At 32.5% G+C, this 19,793-nt stretch overlaps 1 protein-coding gene and 1 long non-coding RNA gene across 2 annotated transcripts in view; both read right to left on the reverse strand.

Annotated features, from left to right (window-relative positions):
• Positions 1-13,802, reverse strand: part of LOC149485396 (xaa-Pro aminopeptidase 1-like) — a 30,450-nt gene extending 16,648 nt beyond the window's left edge. Inside the window, exon 1 of the mRNA XM_089700187.1 lies at positions 13,525-13,802. Coding sequence (XP_089556313.1) covers positions 13,525-13,567 — 43 coding nt within the window. The 5' untranslated portion in view covers positions 13,568-13,802. The remainder of the gene's footprint in view (positions 1-13,524) is intronic.
• Positions 13,803-16,905: 3,103 nt separating this feature from the next.
• On the reverse strand, positions 16,906-19,302 carry LOC149485397 (uncharacterized). Its single transcript, XR_016316214.1, has 2 exons — positions 19,199-19,302; positions 16,906-17,017 (listed from the first exon to the last, which is right to left on the reverse strand). It is a non-coding gene; the product is annotated as an uncharacterized LOC149485397 (long non-coding RNA).
• Between the last annotated feature and the right edge of the window lie 491 nt (positions 19,303-19,793).

Consider the following 19,793-nt stretch of genomic DNA (forward strand, 5'->3'; position numbering starts at 1 on the left):
TATACAATATACCTACATTATTCGCAATTACTGATTAAATGCTAATAGTTAGGGAGCCAGGTGCAAATTGGGTTCATTATTTCCTCTCAAGAGATAATTCGTCAGAAGCATCAGAGTATAGTATTATAAAGCCTCGTGAACGTCAGCTGGCGCTCGGTTGGGGGGGTGAGCGGTTGTAGCCTCCCACGCACGTAGGAAAAAAAAATACATTCATTCATTTCCTCTCAGCTAAAAATTTGTCAAATTGTAGCTAACCCAATATCTCAACGAAAAAAAATAATCAGCTGGTTACAGCATGGTGTATTATACGTCAGCTGGTGGCTCGAACATGAAAAAAAAAATATTATTTTCCGTGATTTCCTCTCAAACAAAAATTTACCTGATGATAGCTTATATGTAACTGTGGATAAATATATAAGTCAGCTGGCTGTATCTTGGTGGAAAAACCGTCAGCTGATACTTTGAAACTTATTACATAGGAGTTAGACAGAAGCATCTATTGCCAATTTATATGCATCAGCTGACTAGATTTTCCTCAACTTATTGCTAGCTGATTCTTTTATTTATCGCATCAATATATTTTTAACACTCTCACTCACAAATTTTCATCTGAGAGGAAATGACGATATATTTAATTATTCGACATTACGCTTCAATATAAGAGTTGAGTTGAAATAAACATTCAGTATCAATATTTTTGAAACGAATAAGTATGTAATCAAATAATTTTATATATTTAAATAATTAAATAATCAATTAGCAATAAATGAACTAGTTACTCGATAAAAAAAACAATATAATAAACTCTGCTCTTTTACGCATATCCAATTGGTTCACTGCTAATAATTTATTATTAAATGCAAAAAAAAAAAAACAAATTGTGTAGAATTTATCCTTCCAAATGTAAAAAAGGTGAAAAGGGATATTATTTTAAACGGGGAGGTATTATACCCTGTGGATTCCACTGTTTTTCATGTGATTGGTTTGACACTAGATGAGAAGCTACAATGGGGGGCCCATGTTGCCACCACCGCTGCTAAGCTTAGTTCAGCTGCATATGCAGTTCGAAGAATAAGGCATCTCACCGATGAAGACACGGCTAGATTGGTTTATTTTAGCTACTTTCATAGCATTATGTCCTATGGAATTCTGCTATGGGGCAGGGCTGCAGATATAGAAACTATATTTATATTACAGAAAAGAGCCATACGCTCTATATATTATAATTTACGTGCTAGGGACTCACTAAGAGATCTCTTTAAGAATACTGGTATCCTCACTGTACCATCACAGTATATATTTAATAATATTTTATATGTACACAAAAACGCAGACTTACACACAAGAGTAGGAGATAAGACACCGTTATGGCACAAGGAACAGAAATAAAATTGAAATGCCATTTTACCGGTTAGCTAAAGTTAAAAATTAATTTATGGGCCAAGGTATACTTTTTTACAACAGAATTCCTCATAGTATTAAAGAGTTTAGTAGTGCTAAATTTAAAAATTATGTAAAAAACGTATGAGTTCAGAGAGCCTATTACAGCATTAAGGAATATATGGAAGATAAAAACCCATGGAGGGTTGTCAGAGCGAAAACGAATAAATCTCATTATAATTTTTTATCAAGTTTATATAATAAATATTATTTATCGAGTAACTAGTTCATTTATTGCTAATTGATTATTTAATTATTTAAATATATAAAATTATTTGATTACATACTTATTCGTTAAAAAATATTGATACTGAATGTTTATTTCAACTCAACTCTTATATTGAAGCGTAATGTCGAATAATTAAACTCAAACTCAAACTCAAACATTTATTTATTCAATTAGACTTCTTCCAGAAGCACTTTTGAATCGTCATTACATTCTTTAAATTTACCACCGATTCGGAAAGCAGTATCTATGGAGAAGAACCGGCAAGAAACTCCATAAAGATATCGTCATTTCCTCTCAGATGAAAATTTGTGAGTGAGAGTGTTAAAAATATATTGATGCGATAAATAAAAGAATCAGCTAGCAATAAGTTGAGGAAAATCTAGTCAGCTGATGCATATAAATTGGCAATAGATGCTTCTGTCTAACTCCTATGTAATAAGTTTCAAAGTATCAGCTGACGGTTTTTCCACCAAGATACAGCCAGCTGACTTATATATTTATCCACAGTTACATATAAGCTATCATCAGGTAAATTTTTGTTTGAGAGGAAATCACGGAAAATAATATTTTTTTTTTCATGTTCGAGCCACCAGCTGACGTATAATACACCATGCTGTAACCAGCTGATTATTTTTTTTCGTTGAGATATTGGGTTAGCTACAATTTGACAAATTTTTAGCTGAGAGGAAATGAATGAATGTATTTTTTTTTCCTACGTGCGTGGGAGGCTACAGCCGCTCATCCCCCCAACCGAGCTCCAGCTGACGTTCACGAGGCTTTATAATACTATACTCTGATGCATTTTACTAATTACCGCTTGAGAGGAACTTGGTCATAAAATCTGCTTCTGGCTCCCTAACCATAAGTAGATGTAATATCAATACTGAGGTAAAAATTCAATACTACCTACAGGAGTTGTGATAGGTTAACAGTTTAAATCTGTACGCACAGACGTACTCCTGATATTTCTGCGATCCCGGTGTGATTCGATGTTTGTGGTGGCTCGTAATCGAGTGAAAAATGGAATCGATGAATGATTAATATTTAATATAATGCTTATAAACTTCAACTCATATTGATGTTGTTTAAATAAACATTTTATTACAACACACAAAATTAATTGATATTATTCATATATTATGATAACCTAATAATAATTATCTAGTACTATTTTCAAATCCTTTTATTTATAATATCTGGGGGCACGGCAGTGCCCCCGCCAAGTCGAGCAAAAAAAAAGCGGCACGGCCGTACCATCCTTTTCTCGAAGCAATTCGGGCCTTTTTCGACCCCCTATAATTCGGTTGTGGATAAAGCAAGAAACCTGAATCTTCAGTAACTAATCCGGCATTGTATAAACACGGAATATTTAAAATTTCAGTCAATTTGAACCAGTAGTTTAAGAATGACAACTTGTTAAAGTTTCTAAATTTTGTCACTTACTGACTCACCGATCATCAAAAGTCCAAGGCACTTCTAGCAGACTTAGAAGCTTCATATTTGGAATACATATAGAGTTTAGTGTCTTAATCATGGGAAAACTTAAATATTTTGTAATTTCGGTCCAGTTTTCCAATTTATTTTACATTAAGAACCAAAATAACATAATAATTATTGTAACTACGAAATCACATAAAATCAACCAACTAACTTAAGTATAACGAGTAAAATAATATTTACATCATAATATTTAATTTTATATTTTGTCGATATCTACAACACCCGTCCTTACTAATAAATAATGACGTCTATTGGGAAGTATCGGTGATTTCCGATAACGTCAAACTGTTCGGAAAATACCAAGACTACATGATTGTCGAGGAGCTGAGTTGACCAGAAATCAATACTCTCCAATAGGTTCAAAGTTGTAGGGATTGGTTCGGGTTCAGGTGAAACAGCAACGTCCATAAATAGCTATAGGTATATATTTGACAGCCTATCCTTAGCCGCTTTCACGTCTGCGCACAAGTCATAACAGCGAGTGAGTGTATTGGGACTTTGCCAAAAGCCGGCAAATAAAAAAACAAGAAATGGTTTTATTGTAAATTAAAAATAGCAAAACATATCAGTGAATAAAAATGTCAATCAATAATATTTTTGTTCAATAGAAAAATCAATGATACCCTTTTTAAATTTCAAAGTAATAAATAATAAAGGATCAAACTTTTATTTCTACCTTTAGAAGGAAAAGGACGAATATAAAAAAACAAGGTAAAAAATGACATAATGATATGCGTAATTAGATCGAAGAAGTATCAGGAACACATATATTCAAGGAGCAAATGCGCAAGGGCTTTTGAGCTTGGAAGGGCTTTTGTAGGCAGGCTCTACGTCATACGCTGTCAAAAACAAAAAGGTACTTTTAAATTTACACCGTTTCTCAAAGCAATTGTGGTCAAGTTAATAAGATGCATATTACAAAACAGATGGATAACAGGGGACCAATCTTCGGTGATAATAGTTATACTTAAAAATGAAAATATAAAATATTTTTTGAATTAGGAAAAACATATGTAAACGTATATGTATAATTAATATATATTGTATTAGTTTATCAGCGTAACAACAATTAATAATGTATTTTATTCTATATGGCAGAAATTATTTTTATTTAGTATTCGCCGACTATGCTGAAATTCACAGATAAAATTAGTCTCTATTATTTTTTATTTTCATACCTACTTCAAGAATTTATAAAACTCTACTTCAGAAAGGGTTGAAAATGTCTGAATTCAACTCACTAGGATAGCAGTTTGCACCAGAGTTCGAAAAAAGAATGGTGGTTTTTGGTAGCAAGCTTTGCTCTATGTAGAGATTATTAAGTGGATCTACCTACTTCTACAAAACACACAACACAAAAAATTGATCTTTAATCGTTTTCGGACAAAAAATCTATATGTTATTATTACATTCATATATATCATATTCATTGTTCAAAAGGTTCAAAATAATATCAGATAGAATTTTTACTATGCTCTATCAAAAGTAACGGTTATGACGTCGTTGGTTATGGTGGTTATGACCTATTGAAGAGCTACAATTAAGGTAACTTTGTAATCCGTAACTTTGACATTTCTTTTAAATTCAGAACATTGTCAATAAAAAAGAAAATTTGAATGTCAAGAAAACAAAGAAATGTTTTTTTAGGTATCGGTTAAATTTAATATCAAATCAATATTGATGTTAAACTTAACTGGTCAAGTGGCCAGTTTATCTCTGTCGGTCTGTCCGTGCGTTGCCAAGTGGGCATCGTAACGGGTTGAGCGCGGCGGCCAATGCACCAGGCGCTCAGAGTCACTCGGTGGTGTCACTGTGAAGTGCATCGACCCGCTTTGTGCATTCTCCTTCAACTGCAGTATTGCTATACTGCTCACACGCTGCATACAATACAAGAGTGTGGGGGAAACAACCGGTTGATTGGTAGAGGAGTTTGTGTTTATTATATTCAATTTGGATAATTGGACAACGTCGGATAAAAAACATGTTAAATAAGTTAATGTAAAAATACGTTGGTATAATTATCATTAAACAGCAAAACTTTTAGATGGACTTATTAGCTGACATGAAGACGAGCCAGCTTTTTATTGCGTTGGTCACGAAATGTGTCGATTGACGTGACCCTTTTGCCAAATTATGACACGCTGACCTAAAAATTAAGTGACTGAAAACTGCCTACGTACCTATATAATATACCTATGTAGTTGAAGAACTTGGAGTAGAATTAAGGTAATTTTTCTTTTATTCCCTAAAACATTTGAAGTGTATTATTATCCTTGTAAGGAATAAAATATTATACTAAAATAGTTTTATACTGTTTCAGGAAATTAGGCAGATAATATCATGGACGAAAATAATTTAAAATTTGTCTATGATAATATCATTTGCTGTTTTTAATGTGACACCATCATAGCAATCATAGCAATACATGTTTTCGCAATTAATTATATTAAATTCTAGAAACCAGGCGAGAAACCGCTAATTTTCCATAAGGATCAAAAGATTCACATATGACACAGTTCTTTAACAATACGGATTAGCCCCAAAAAACAATAACTAATTCATGAAAGAGCAATCTTCTCACGCATTCGTCTGTCGTCATCTGACTATTTTCTCAGAGACAGTGATTATTTTCAATTAACCAGAATCGGAAACTTTTCTGTCTTTTATCACATATTGTTCATATAAAGTTTTCGGAATTGTAGCTCTATTTCTAAAACTCTACTTTACTATACCTCGAAATTATAGAGAGCACTAAACTCTACATTAAATTTTATACAAGACGCAACTTAAAGATGTGCATGTGTGCATTAATTATGTAGAGCACAGATAATGATACTGTACTAGAGGGAATCTATATCTCTATATGTATAAAAAATATGTACTAAATGAGGATTTAGAGATAGTATTTATAAGCTTGCTATTTTTTAAGAAATATAGAATATTTCCAGCTGTAATATGTGTGCATTCGAGCATTGAATAAATTCAAAAACATGCAAAAAAAATTGGCAAGCCATTAAACGGGTTAGTAGGACATCAGCGAAATGAAGAAACTGGATTTATAGGGTGCGGCGTGGCCTTTACGAACCCTCGCTGGTGATGTTACCCTAGTCGAAGTTTATTTTTATGGGGTACGGATAATGTCAGGGGAGTGGCGGGCGCCGCCTTCGGTACCTTATATAGCATGCGTTGGCTTTTACGATCCCATTGAGACATTAAATTAAGTGCCAATTGCCATGATTATTCTTTCGTTAAGATGATAGATGAGATGAGTGTCAAGAACATATTATGTAATTAAAAAAAACAGCTCCACTTTGTCAATGCAAGTGTTAAAATTGAAAATAAAATGATATGGATAGTATCTAGTAACTGTTCAGTTCACCGAGCTCAATATAATATTCTTGTACACTATAGAAATTATGTACACTAAATTCATGTTTCTACGAATAATATTTAGTAACATTCAACATTCTGTAGCTTTTAATTTCAGAGATAATATCTATTTTAAAGATCATGTTTTACGTAAAAAATACAAAATAACAAAAACTATCAATATTTAAACACAGTTGACAGATATATACTACGTACATACAGTTAGGAAACTAAGCCTCTGCGATGAAATTATGACGTATAGCTATAGGGCTGTTACCTTTTTGATATTTAACCGACTTCAAAAATAAAGGAGGAGGTTATCAATTCTGCCTGTATATTTCTGTTTGCTTTTTTTTCACAGTTGATGTTGTGGTAATTTTGAGATTAAAACCCGTTAAAATACAAAAATGGTGTAGCCTAAATATGAATTTACAAGAAGAAACAATCCGAATTAATACACCTTGTAAAAGTAAATACGTTTTTATCAGTGCTATATTTCGAAATCTTGTTTTGTTATGGACGCCGAATGCTATTTAATGTACCTAATGTGACCTAAATTATTTATAATGCTTGATATTTGTATTAGGTATACATATATTCAATAATTATTTAAAACCAGAATTTACAATACTTGTATGTAGGTATACCTACTAAATTATTTTTAAAACGATAAATTAAATTAAATTAAAAAACACAAAATATGCAAAAATAAATTAAAATTATTATTATACGAGCATAGAACCTCTACCTTTTTGTTTTAGGAAGAAAAAGAAAATAGTTTGACAAGCTTAGTGCTTGACAAAGTGGAGACGCCACGTATCGATAAAAATACAATAATTATAATATCTATCTTTTTCTTCCCTATTATTTACGTAATTATGCACATAAATTTAAACAAGATTTTTTTTAAGGTTTCAATTTTTTAGATTTTTGTGCTCTTCTAGATTGCGTAAAAATAGATGCGATCTTTAAACAGAATGGACTCCTATAATAGTGACTATTTGTAACTATCATTTTGATAGAAAATATGTCAACATAATTTAAAACTCATGCTGCCATATCTATAGAAATTAAAAAATAGTCTCTTTTTAACTTGTAGTCAGATACGGTATTTACAAATATATTTATTGAAAGGGCTACAAACTGAAACAATCGATATTTATTTAATACTAGCGGTCCACCCCGGCTTCGCCCGTGGTATATATTTACGTTTTCTCTACATAAGAACCATCCTCGTACTTCAAGGAATGTAATAAAAAAAGAATTATCGAAATCAGCAGCAAAAGGTTCAGCCGTTCTCGAGTTATGCGCTTACCAACACATTTTGCGATTCATTTTTATATATAAGATCATTGACATCCCTTTACTTTTTACTTTTTTCTATACTATGTATCTTTGTCATTCAAAATCTGTGGATGTGTCACCCGCTACTATCGATCCCCCTCAATACCCTCGTAAACACGCTTGATGGGGGGGGGAGCCATTTCGAACATTTTGTATGAAGTTTCCTTACTGTATGTATCTGTATATTGTGATTTAAACTTCCCTTTTAAAACAGCAATAAAAATAAATAAAGGTTTTTATTAGTACCGCTAGGTACTAGTAAAGTATTTTATCCGTAAAACTACTGGCGCTAAGAACCTATTATTACCTGACGTTCAAATAGTACCTAATTATAGCTTCCGAGATAAGGGCGGGACTTAACGTACCTACTACGAAGCCGAAGGCTCAAAAAGAAAATAAAAAAATTCGTCGGGAACGTACATCCTTCGACAATTTCATGTTTGCCTAGTACATCGGGAACAAAAGTGTCGATATTTCTCAGGATCACGTCTCAAGTCCCGGGAATCAGGATCCCAAGTCTATTGCTATCCTTTTCATATCCTGGGTTGTACTAGTCACACTTGTGTAAAAGCTTTCGCCTTGAAAGCTTTATGGAAAGCGACACCGATACAATTTCATTCGGTAGTGTTGTATTAACTAAAAAAAAACTTAATATGTTTTCAATGAGTGTACTTTTTTCAGATTCACTTGTATCGTATGAATGTTAAGAAATTCCATGCATCCATTCAATCCTGACAATAATAATATGAAAAAAGTCATGATGATTTATTTATTAAGGATCATGAGAGGTAATCTATTTGGCCAGCGTCATGTGTTATTTTTTTAATTTAAAAAGTTCATCGCATCGCTAAATCTTTTTTTTTAAATGTAGTTGTCCATATTTAAAAACTCTACCTACTTATTTAAAGCTTAAGCAAATGGTGAGACTAACTTGTTTAAAATATAACGTAGGTAATAAAACCGTTTTTTGGTTAAAATATACATATAATGTGTAATCAATAATTTATTTATAAGTAATTAACTAGCTTATTATCGAAGACATTGATGACATTGATCCACGATATTTACTGTTATTGTTTTTTGTGGACAAACCTTTTTCACAGCCAGTCTGAAAATAGTTATAAAAAAATAAAAATTCAAATGTATTGCAATTAATAAAAACCGACGGATCTGCTCAAGAATATACATATAAAATTAAGTGAGTATCCGCTATAAAAACTGGTCAAGTGCGTGTCTGGCCACACGCAGTGTAAGTTTAGTTTTTGCGCGAAAATTCAGCGTTACAACTAGTCCATTGAATGAGTCCCTCCAAGGGGGGTCTAGAGTGCGTGAGTAAGTAACGTAAGATGTTTCTTCGGAAACATATCAAGAGTCCCTAGGTAATAAACATACTAAAACCCCGGGACACTAGGAGGAGCCCCGGAGTGGGGGGAGGGGGGAAATGGGTCCATTTTTTCATTTTTCGCTTAAATCTCAAAAACGGTACATGTTAGAGAAAAACTTTCAAGGAAAAGTTGAAAGGCCATAAAATTATCTACAAGTTGTACCTCAATCATTTTTTCCTATATCCTACCGTTTCTGAGTTATACGCAGTAAAAAAAGATTTTGGATCAAAAAATTTCCCCATCAATCGATCAAAAAATATTTCTTTCTTCCAAAAAACTCAAAAGTGCAACTTGTGACCGGTACTGATAGATTGCTCTTAATTAGGTCTATAATTGGTAAAATAAACACATTCCTCCATGGAAGCCTTTAGGAGGAATCGATTGTCAAAATATTATATTAGGGCAGTTTGAGTTACTGAACTTGATCTTTTTATTTTTTTCTTCCAAAAAACTCAAAAGTGCAACTTGTGACCATTACAGATAGATTGCTCATAATTAGGTCTATCATTGATAAAAATACTAGATTCCACCACGGAGGCGTTTACGGGGAATTGAATTTTATTAGGGTAGTTACGATACTTGAACTTTTTATTTTTTTTCTTCCAAAAAACTCAAAAGTGCAACTTGTGACCGGTACCGATAGATTGCTCATAATTAGGTCTATCATTGATAAAAAAAACCAGATTCCACCATGGAGGCGTTTAGGAGGTATTGAATTTTATTAGGGTAGTTACGATACTTGAACTTTTTAACTAACTACACTAATAAAATTCAATTCCCCGTAAACGCCTCCATGGTGGAATCTGGTTTTTTTATCAATGATAGACCTAATTATGAGCAATCTATCGGTACCGGTCACAAGTTGCACTTTTGAGTTTTTTGGAAGAAAAAAAATAAAAAGTTCAAGTATCGTAACTACCCTAATAAAATTCAATTCCCCGTAAACGCCTCCGTGGTGGAATCTAGTATTTTTATCAATGATAAACCTAATTATGAGCAATCTATCTGTAATGGTCACAAGTTGCATTTTTGAGTTTTTTGGAAGAAAAAAATAAAAAGATCAAGTTCAGTAACTCAAACTGCCCTAATATAATATTTTGACAATCGATTCCTCCTAAAGGCTTCCATGGAGGAATGTGTTTATTTTACCAATTATAGACCTAATTAAGAGCAATCTATCAGTACCGGTCACAAGTTGCACTTTTGAGTTTTTTGGAAGAAAAAAATAAAAAGATCAAGTTCAGTAACTCAAACTACCCTACTATAATATTTTAACAATCGATTCCTCCTAAAGGCTTCCATGGAGGAATGTGTTTATTTTACCAATTATAGACCTAATTAAGAGTAATCTATCAGTACCGGTCACAAGTTGCACTTTTGAGTTTTTTGGAAGAAAAAAATAAAAAGATCAAGTTCAGTAACTACCCTAATCAAAATTCAATTCCCCGTAAACGCCTCCGTCGTGGAATCTGGTATTTTTATCAATGATAGACCTAATTATGAGCAATCTATCTGTACCGGTCACAAGTTGCACTTTTGAGTTTTTTGGAAGAAAAAAATAAAAAGATCAAGTTCAGTAACTCAAACTACCCTAATATAATATTTTGACAATCGATTCCTCCTAAAGGCTTCCATGGAGGAATGTGTTTATTTTACCAATTATAGACCTAATTAAGAGCAATCTATCAGTACCGGTCACAAGTTGCACATTTGAGTTTTTTGGAAGAAAGAAATATTTTTTGATCGATTGATGGGGAAATTGTTTGAGCGAAAATCATTTTTTACTGCGTATAACTTAGAAACGGTAGGATATAGGAAAAAATGATTGAGGTACAACTTGTAGATAATTTTATGGCCTTTCAACTTTTCCTTGAAAGTTTTTCTCTAACATGTACCGTTTTTGAGATTTAAGCGAAAAATGAAAAAATGGTCCCATTTCCCCCCTCCCCCCACTCCGGGGCTCCTCCTAGTGTCCCGGGGTTTTAGTATGTTTATTACCTAGGGACTCTTGATATGTTTCCGAAAAAACATCTTACGTTACTAACTCACGCACTCTAGAACTTTTTATTCAATGGACTAAACTGGCGCCTACGGCCTAGCGTCATCTATCGACATTTTTTGGAGTTAGATATTTCCGAGTAAAATTAAATAATTTGACAATGTACATTAGCAGAATCCGTCTCTATTCGGATCGGGATGACCATAAGCTTTAAAGAAGAAGAAGAATATTATTGATCTACTGTTAGGTTCCAATAATGATAAGTTAATCCTAGTTCATACAAATTAAATCTTTATGACGGTCATGGGCCCTGTATCTTTGATGAATAACTCTATACACAACATATTGCATGTTGTGTATTATTGTATAGTTATTATTTTAAGTTTAATTTTAAGTTTTACATGCAATATGTTGAGACAATACAAATGCGTTACAATGAGAAGATAAACCATTCATATATGTTTGCTTGAAGTACATTTCTTTTACGTTTACAAGAATATATCCATAATTTAATTGTGAACATGAAATATTTCTAAACCATAGATAATATAATTAAACCAGTAGTTAAACGTTCGTATAAGCGCTCTAATAATAATCTTACTTACTCCCTGCAGCATAATATTAAGGTAGACTATCCATTTCAAGCGATATACGATAATTGGCGATAAATTGACTTACAATATTTCGGATACGGGTTTAATAGCAAATCGGAAGTGACCTAAAAGCTTGGGCGCCCTCTTTCGGGCAGATTAAACTTATCTTGATAAATTATACCACAAATTATACCGATACGGGCCAATAAATAACTTGGGAAAACGATTTGTGAACGAAAAAGGTTACTATGTATAATACTTAATTTAATTAGCACAAGTTGAATTTCGTTAACATAAGATGTATAGTTAAATCAAGCTAACAGTGAATGGATTATTTTTAAACTTTGTCAAAAAACGTTTTAAATTATAGGAATTTTGCAATTTTATTGTTGTAATGTAAAATATGTTCTCATCCTCTTTTGGTCCTCTATGCGTCTTGAGTTTAGTTTTCCATGATAAAGATAGAGTTAAATGCTAAAAGGCAGCTACTTACAAAGATTATTTTTTCCCAATAAAGCATGTGCTTTTGTCTTAAGTTTTTATTATAAGTCCCTTATTAGTAGGGTAAGGTTGCTCAAGTCGTACCCCCTAAGGAAATTATGCTATAATATTCACGACAATTGAAATAATACAAAATAATCCACATTTACTGAATCTTTATTTAGTTGTCTATTATTAAAAAATCACAGAAACTTACAATGTTAATATTAAAATATATATTTTAACGTTTTTCAAAAACATACCTTCGGTACGATTAAGGCGCCTAGTTGCCTAATTCGTACCACATACAGCCTAAGTCGTACTTAGAACTTTACTTAGAACTTTTTACTTTAGTGAAGATATAATAAACTATATAGAAAAATTCTTAATAATAAGAGATCAATTTTAAGTAAGTTAAAATTACAAATAATTCAGTCTGAGATTAACTTAAGCATATTATTTGGTAATTATTTTAGTGAATAACAAAATCTTAGACCTAAATAGAAGTACGACTAAAGAATTTTTAACAGGTACGACTTAAGCATACTTATCTTTGAGGTTGAAAAATAAAATTACTAATACAACCTAAAAATTTTCTCCTGTTTGAGTATGCCCAAACAATTGACAGATAAGCATTAAAAATCGTTGTAAACAAAGACAAAATATAAAGATAACATTCCTGCCGTAAAAAGCTTATGAATGAGTCGTTAATTTTACATGAAAAGTGATAAAAAACTTAATTTTTGAATTATTTTCGCTGCACGAAGCCGACCGCCTGACCACTTGTTTACGCTTGCTCGCGCGACTAAATAGTTCACGTTAACAACACTAGATGGCCCAATTCAATGGTATCAGACGAGATATTGGTGGGGTACGACTAACGCCGTGGTACGACTTGAGCAACCTTACCCTATCTGTATTTTCTATGGAAAATTCTAAGTTCCCGGTGCTAAACTTTACAAATACTGAGTGCTCTACCACTCTACAAGTTACAACTTTCGCTATTTATATTTCTTTACATAGTTATGATTGTTGAGAAATTAAAAAAGGAAAGAAAAATCAGACGACTGTAGTTGTAACCGTTATGTTGAAAATTTTCGCGTGTTCGGTAGTAGAGCCAATTTTATTAATCTGTATATCTAGGAACCTAAAAAAATTATTGAGAAAAATAAACCAGGAACTTACCTGCGCATAAAACGGCCAGCAAAATTAACAATGCAGTTTTCATTTTCAAGCAGAAAATAGTTTCACTTTTTAAAATCTAGCAACACCATTTAAACTAAATTAAAAAAAATGTATTAATTTTTTTTATGACACTAAAAAAGGCGCGAATTGTAAGCGCGTTCGTCGGGCTGTCAGGTGCGCTGTGATTTCAACTGTCCTGAAGGTTTGGCTTTCAGCGATTCAACCCCACCACCCCATGGTGATGTCAGAATGGGGACAGGGAGCGTCCGACCCATAAAGAAAATTGTCTTGCACTAATTGAAACAATATTTGGCTTGGGGAATGGTGTTAACGGGTGTATCGGTGTTAATTTATTTTGATCTTGAAACAATAGCCTCTATGTTTGCAATAGATAAGGAAGTCATTGTTAGTTATTGCTATTTTGGGGTATCCAATCATTATATAAGTAATTAGTGAATTTTGATAGTATCGTACTCAAAGATGGTACTCTATGAATACGAATTACGATACGGAACGCTGACTCTATCTTTAGTTATCTCTATTTGATTTGTGAACTATAAATTAAAATTGATACATGTGAAATAAATATTTGCACTTATTAAAGTGACACTTTTATTACATCGTCTCAAACTTTTTGGTCTGTGTAGCGCATGTCGCGTGACGGTCGAACCGTACGACAATAATTATCGTACAAATACGATAATTTTGTGCCTAAGTTTCACTTTTACCGTGGTTTCATAAAACCACACAACATTTTTTTTTAATAATAATAGTTCTAGTGACCGAATATCTGGAATGACAGAAAATTTCCAATAAGAAGCCAAAGGAGAAATATTATAGTTTGCGATTCAAAATAATACGCTAACTCGAGAGAGAAGCGCAGGAACAACTTTATGTGCTTTCAGAAAAACGGGAATTAGCGTCACCTTTTTTATTTTTACATGTAAGAAAAAATCTGTTTAATAAAAGGGCTATTACAGATTTACAGCATGATAGGCATAATAGATTTTTAAATATTTTATAGTGGTACAAAACTCTTCTCGTACCAGCTCTCGTAGTAGGTACCTATATACAGATATTTTTTAACGGTTTGAATAAAAACTAAAAGTTACACATTTTTTAACAAAATTTTTTTACTATTAGCTGCTCGCCCCTACTTCGTTCAGGTAAATTTTTTTCAGTTATAATACTAATCCAAGGTGAGACAAATCTTACAAATAATTCATTTCGCATCTCTTGGCTGCATAGTAATCATCAAAAAATCATTTACACACCCTAATTGATCAATCTGGCATAGCAAAAATTTCATCCAATTTAACATAACAGAATAATAGTATAGGTACGATTAATCTAAATTCAAGCAAGAAGCGACTTTATCAGTCGAATAAGAAATGGCAAATCAAAAGGCAATAGACAAAACAATTTCCTCTAATTGGGCGTCTGGCCCAAATGTTAGGAGCGGACAATCACGTCGGCATTTACCTGGCCTTGTCGCCGGCCCCTTTACGACGCCATAATAATTCTATTAGGGTAGTTGCTAGGGTGGACAGACAATTTGGAATCGTGTCAGTTTCTCTCTTAATTATTTCTTGAGCATGTATTTGAATTGGAGTATAAATTGAAAGTTTTGATGGATAGGACTGGAGAAGAGTTTATAAGACAAGATTTTCACTTCGGTTTCACCTGTCGACCTGGGATGAAGTGGAAAAAGGTATAATATGTGCTAATACAAAGGAAAGTTGATGATTAACTACATATGTTTTTCTAAATTATAAGTACTTAGGTATGTATTGTATTGATCAAATAGGAAATGTAAGGATAATTTGGTAATATTTGTATACGTAGTATATTAGGTATTATTAGTCTGTGGTAATATGGACGAGTTTAAAATGGTAGTTCTAAATAGAGGCCGCAATCTTTTTTTATACCCGTAAGTGATAAGGATGTTAGCAGAACATTTGCCGAGTCATCTAGTATTAGGTTATCTTATGATAATCTGCTCAAAAACAAAAGCGGTCATACGTGTTTTATACGATTTGATGATTGCACAAACAGTCTCCCTTTCTGTCAAATTATATGATAATTAATAATAAAAAATACCACTAAAATGTATGGTTTGATGAAAGATATCTTCGAATATGTTTCGACAAGGGTGCAAAAAAATAGATTAGAATGCAGGTTTTTTTTAATGTTGCTTTATATTTAATAATAATTAACTAAAACAATTAACTGCTAGGAATATATACTATGTTAAAAATTTGCACTAGGTACGTAGACTTCGAGTTCTTGAAATGAAATGAAATGAAATGAAATGAAATGAAATGAAATGAAATGAAATGAAATAACTTTATTATGGACATAATATTATGAAAAAAAAAGATACAATATAGATGAAAAAAAAGGAACTTAAAAATAATACATATGCCATAATTAGGCCAACCACTCAGTGTGTCATCACTGATTTTCAGTGGCCGCCTTAGGATGTCTTATTGACAGTGGATGTATTTCCGTTCGGTATGCAAACTGTATTAAATATAATTTAATCGATATATACTTTATAAATATAATAAGTAAATGAATATGAATAATATACGTATATTGTGTATTAAATTAAATTTAAATTTGTGCACATAAAATTTAATATACTTACATTTAAATAATAGTCATTAATATAATATATTTAGATATTGATACATACATATATATATGAAATTTGTATAAGTGAGTATACATATTTTGAAACAAAAAACTAATCAATAAAAGGCAATTGGATGGGGTTAAAATTTCTGATTGCGCTTTTGAATGTCGAGAAGATAAGACTTCAGTTTGTTTTTAAAAGAGAATACGCTTTGTTGGGAACGAATAGGCGGCGGTAGGTCATTCCAGCATTTTGAAGCTTGAAATCTAAAACTCCCCCTAAATGCGGATGTTCTGTGAAGAGGTATTTCTAATAGAGAACCTGCGTGATGAGTGTGGTAGGCTGTATTATGATCCGCCAGCCATTTCAGTTTGTCGTACAAATACACAGGCACTCTGTACTTTAAAACATTAAATAGGAGCGTAGCCAGGTGCACGTGGGTACGGTACTCCATTTTTAGTGAATTGTTATTCGACAAAAATGGTGTTACATGATCACGGTAGGGTATTTCGTAACAAAAACTTCTTACTTTCTCAATATTATTTCTACGTTTGAAGTAACAAAAAAGTTGATCAGTCTTTGTATTTTCTATAGATAATCTATAATAATAATTATTTCACTTGTTAAAAGGTGAGCTTTTTTATAAAAATTAAACAATATAATACTTTCCTTGGTTTGTAAATACTTAACTAACGATGTTATAAAAATATGAAGATATGGGTGATATTAGTGAAACAACTGAATAATTTTATAAACATTTTTATTTATAAACGAAAATGTACAATATTAAAACTACAACTTCATACATAAATACATAATATAACAAGCAGTCGGTAGAACTGAATATTTACATACCTATATAGTCCATTGAATGAGTCCCTCCAAGGGGGGTCTAGAGTGCGTGAGTTAGTAACGTAAGATGTTTCTTCGGAAACATGTCAAGAGTCCCTAGGTAATAAACATACTAAAACCCCGGGCCACTAGGAGGAGCCCCGGAGTGGGGGGAGGGGGGAAATGGGTCCATTTTTTCATTTTTCGCTTAAATCTCAAAAACGGTACATGTTAGAGAAAAACTTTCAAGGAAAAGTTGAAAGGCCATAAAATTATCTACAAGTTGTACCTACATCATTTTTTCCTATATCCTACCGTTTCTGAGTTATACGCAATAAAACATGATTTTGGCTCAAACAATTTCCACATCAATCGATCAAAAAATATTTCTTTCTTCCAAAAAACTCAAATGTGCAACTTGTGACCGGTACTGATAGATTGCTCTTAATTAGGTCTATAATTGGTAAAATAAACACATTCCTCCATGGAAGCCTTTAGGAGGAATCGATTGTCAAAATATTATATTATGGTAGTTTGAGTTACTGAACTTGATCTTTTTATTTTTTTCTTCCAAAAAACTCAAAAGTGCAACTGGTGACCGGTACAGATAGATTGCTCATAATTGGGTCTATCATTGATAAAAATACCAGATTCCACCACGGAGGCGTTTACGGGGAATTGAATTTTATTAGGGTAGTTACGATACTTGAACTTTTTATTTTTTTTCTCCAAAAAAACTCAAAAGTGCAACTTGTGACCGATACTGATAGATTGCTCTTAATTAGGTCTATAATTGGTAAAATAAACACATTCCTCCATTTTTACGGCGTTTACGGGGAATTGAATTTTATTAGGGTAGTTAGTTAAAAAGTTCATATATCGTAACTACTCTAATAAAATTCAATACCTCCTAAACGCCTCCATGGTGGAATCTGGTTTTTTTATCAATGATAGACCTAATTATGAGTAATCTATCGGTACTGGTCACAAGTTGCACTTTTGAGTTTTTTTGGAAGAAAAAAAATAAAAAGTTCAAGTATCGTATCTACCCTAATAAAATTCAATTCCCCGTAAACGCCTCCGTGGTGGAATCTAGTATTTTTATCAATGATAGACCTTATTATGAGCAATCTATCTGTACCGGTCACAAGTTGCACTTTTGAGTTTTTTGGAAGAAAAAAATAAAAAGATCAAGTTCAGTAACTCAAACTACCCTAATATAGTATTTTGACAATCGATTCCTCCTAAAGGCTTCCATGGAGGAATGTGTTTATTTTACCAATTATAGACCTAGTTAAGAGCAATCTAACAGTACCGGTCACAAGTTGCACTTTTGAGTTTTTTGGAAGAAAAAAATAATAAGATCAAGTTCAGTAACTCAAACTACCCTAATATAGTATTTTGACAATCGATTCCTCCTAATGTCTTCCATGGAGGAATGTGTTTATTTTACCAATTATAGACCTAATTAAGAGCAATCTATCAGTATCGGTCACAAGTTGCACTTTTGAGTTTTTTTGGAGAAAAAAAATAAAAAGTTCAAGTATCGTAACTACCCTAATAAAATTCAATTCCCTTAAACGCCTCCGTGGTGGAATCTGGTATTTTTATCAATGATAGACCCAATTATGAGCAATCTATCTGTACCGGTCACAAGTTGCACTTTTGAGTTTTTTGGAAGAAAAAATAAAAAGATCAAGTTCAGTAACTCAAACTACCATAATATAATATTTTGACAATCGATTCCTCCTAAAGGCTTCCATGGAGGAATGTGTTTATTTTACCAATTATAGACCTAATTAAGAGCAATCTATCAGTACCGGTCACAAGTTGCACATTTGAGTTTTTTGGAAGAAAGAAATATTTTATGATCGATTGATGTGGAAATTGTTTGAGCCAAAATCATGTTTTACTGCGTATAACTCAGAAACGGTAGGATATAGGAAAAAATGATGTAGGTACAACTTGTAGATAATTTTATGGCCTTTCAACTTTTCGTTGAAAGTTTTTCTCTAACATGTACCGTTTTTGAGATTTAAGCGAAAAATGAAAAAATGGACCCATTTCCCCCCTCCCCCCACTCCGGGGCTCCTCCTAGTGGCCCGGGGTTTTAGTATGTTTATTACCTAGGGACTCTTGACATGTTTCCGAAGAAACATCTTACGTTACTAACTCACGCACTCTAGAACTTTTTATTCAATGGACTAATAGGAGAGATAAGAGATTAAAGAAATGTCATTATTTTCAATGAGTATAAAAGGAATAAAAATAATTATTTAATAATAAACTTGATGATAGAAATTGCACTAGAAGTTATAGGCCAGTGGAAATTAACATTAAATTCGCAAAGCACGATGTAGATTTGAATTTTTGGTATGTTGTTTGGATCAGTTAGGGTGATGTAAATCCCAATTTGCAACTTCGAAAAAGTTGTGCTCGCTGCGCACCACGTGATAAACTGCGAAAATTTTGGACTTTTTTCACTTTTTGCTCTAAAAGTCATAAACTATGCGTTTCCGACAAGTATGATTCAGTACATAAATTAAGGTTATTAAATTTGCAACAATTAAAGCCTAACCGCAGCTCTCTAAACCTTATAACGACTAAACTGTGGCCATTCGAAGATGGTTCATTTTTCCGGAAATATTGAAATTTTTAGTTTTGCTCCCGTTTGAAGCAAAATATTGGCAAAAACCGCTCGTTCTATGAGAAGTTCGTATAATAAAGTTGTAGTGCATTTAATTTTCTTTCATAAGAGCATAGAACAAAGTCTGTGAGACAAATATTTCACACACAATAT

This window comes from Colias philodice, chromosome 10, assembly GCF_061535455.1.
Source record: "Colias philodice isolate Cphi_HAF_F1 chromosome 10, ilColPhil1 Martin Lab GWU primary, whole genome shotgun sequence".
Classification (NCBI taxonomy): domain Eukaryota; kingdom Metazoa; phylum Arthropoda; class Insecta; order Lepidoptera; family Pieridae; genus Colias; species Colias philodice.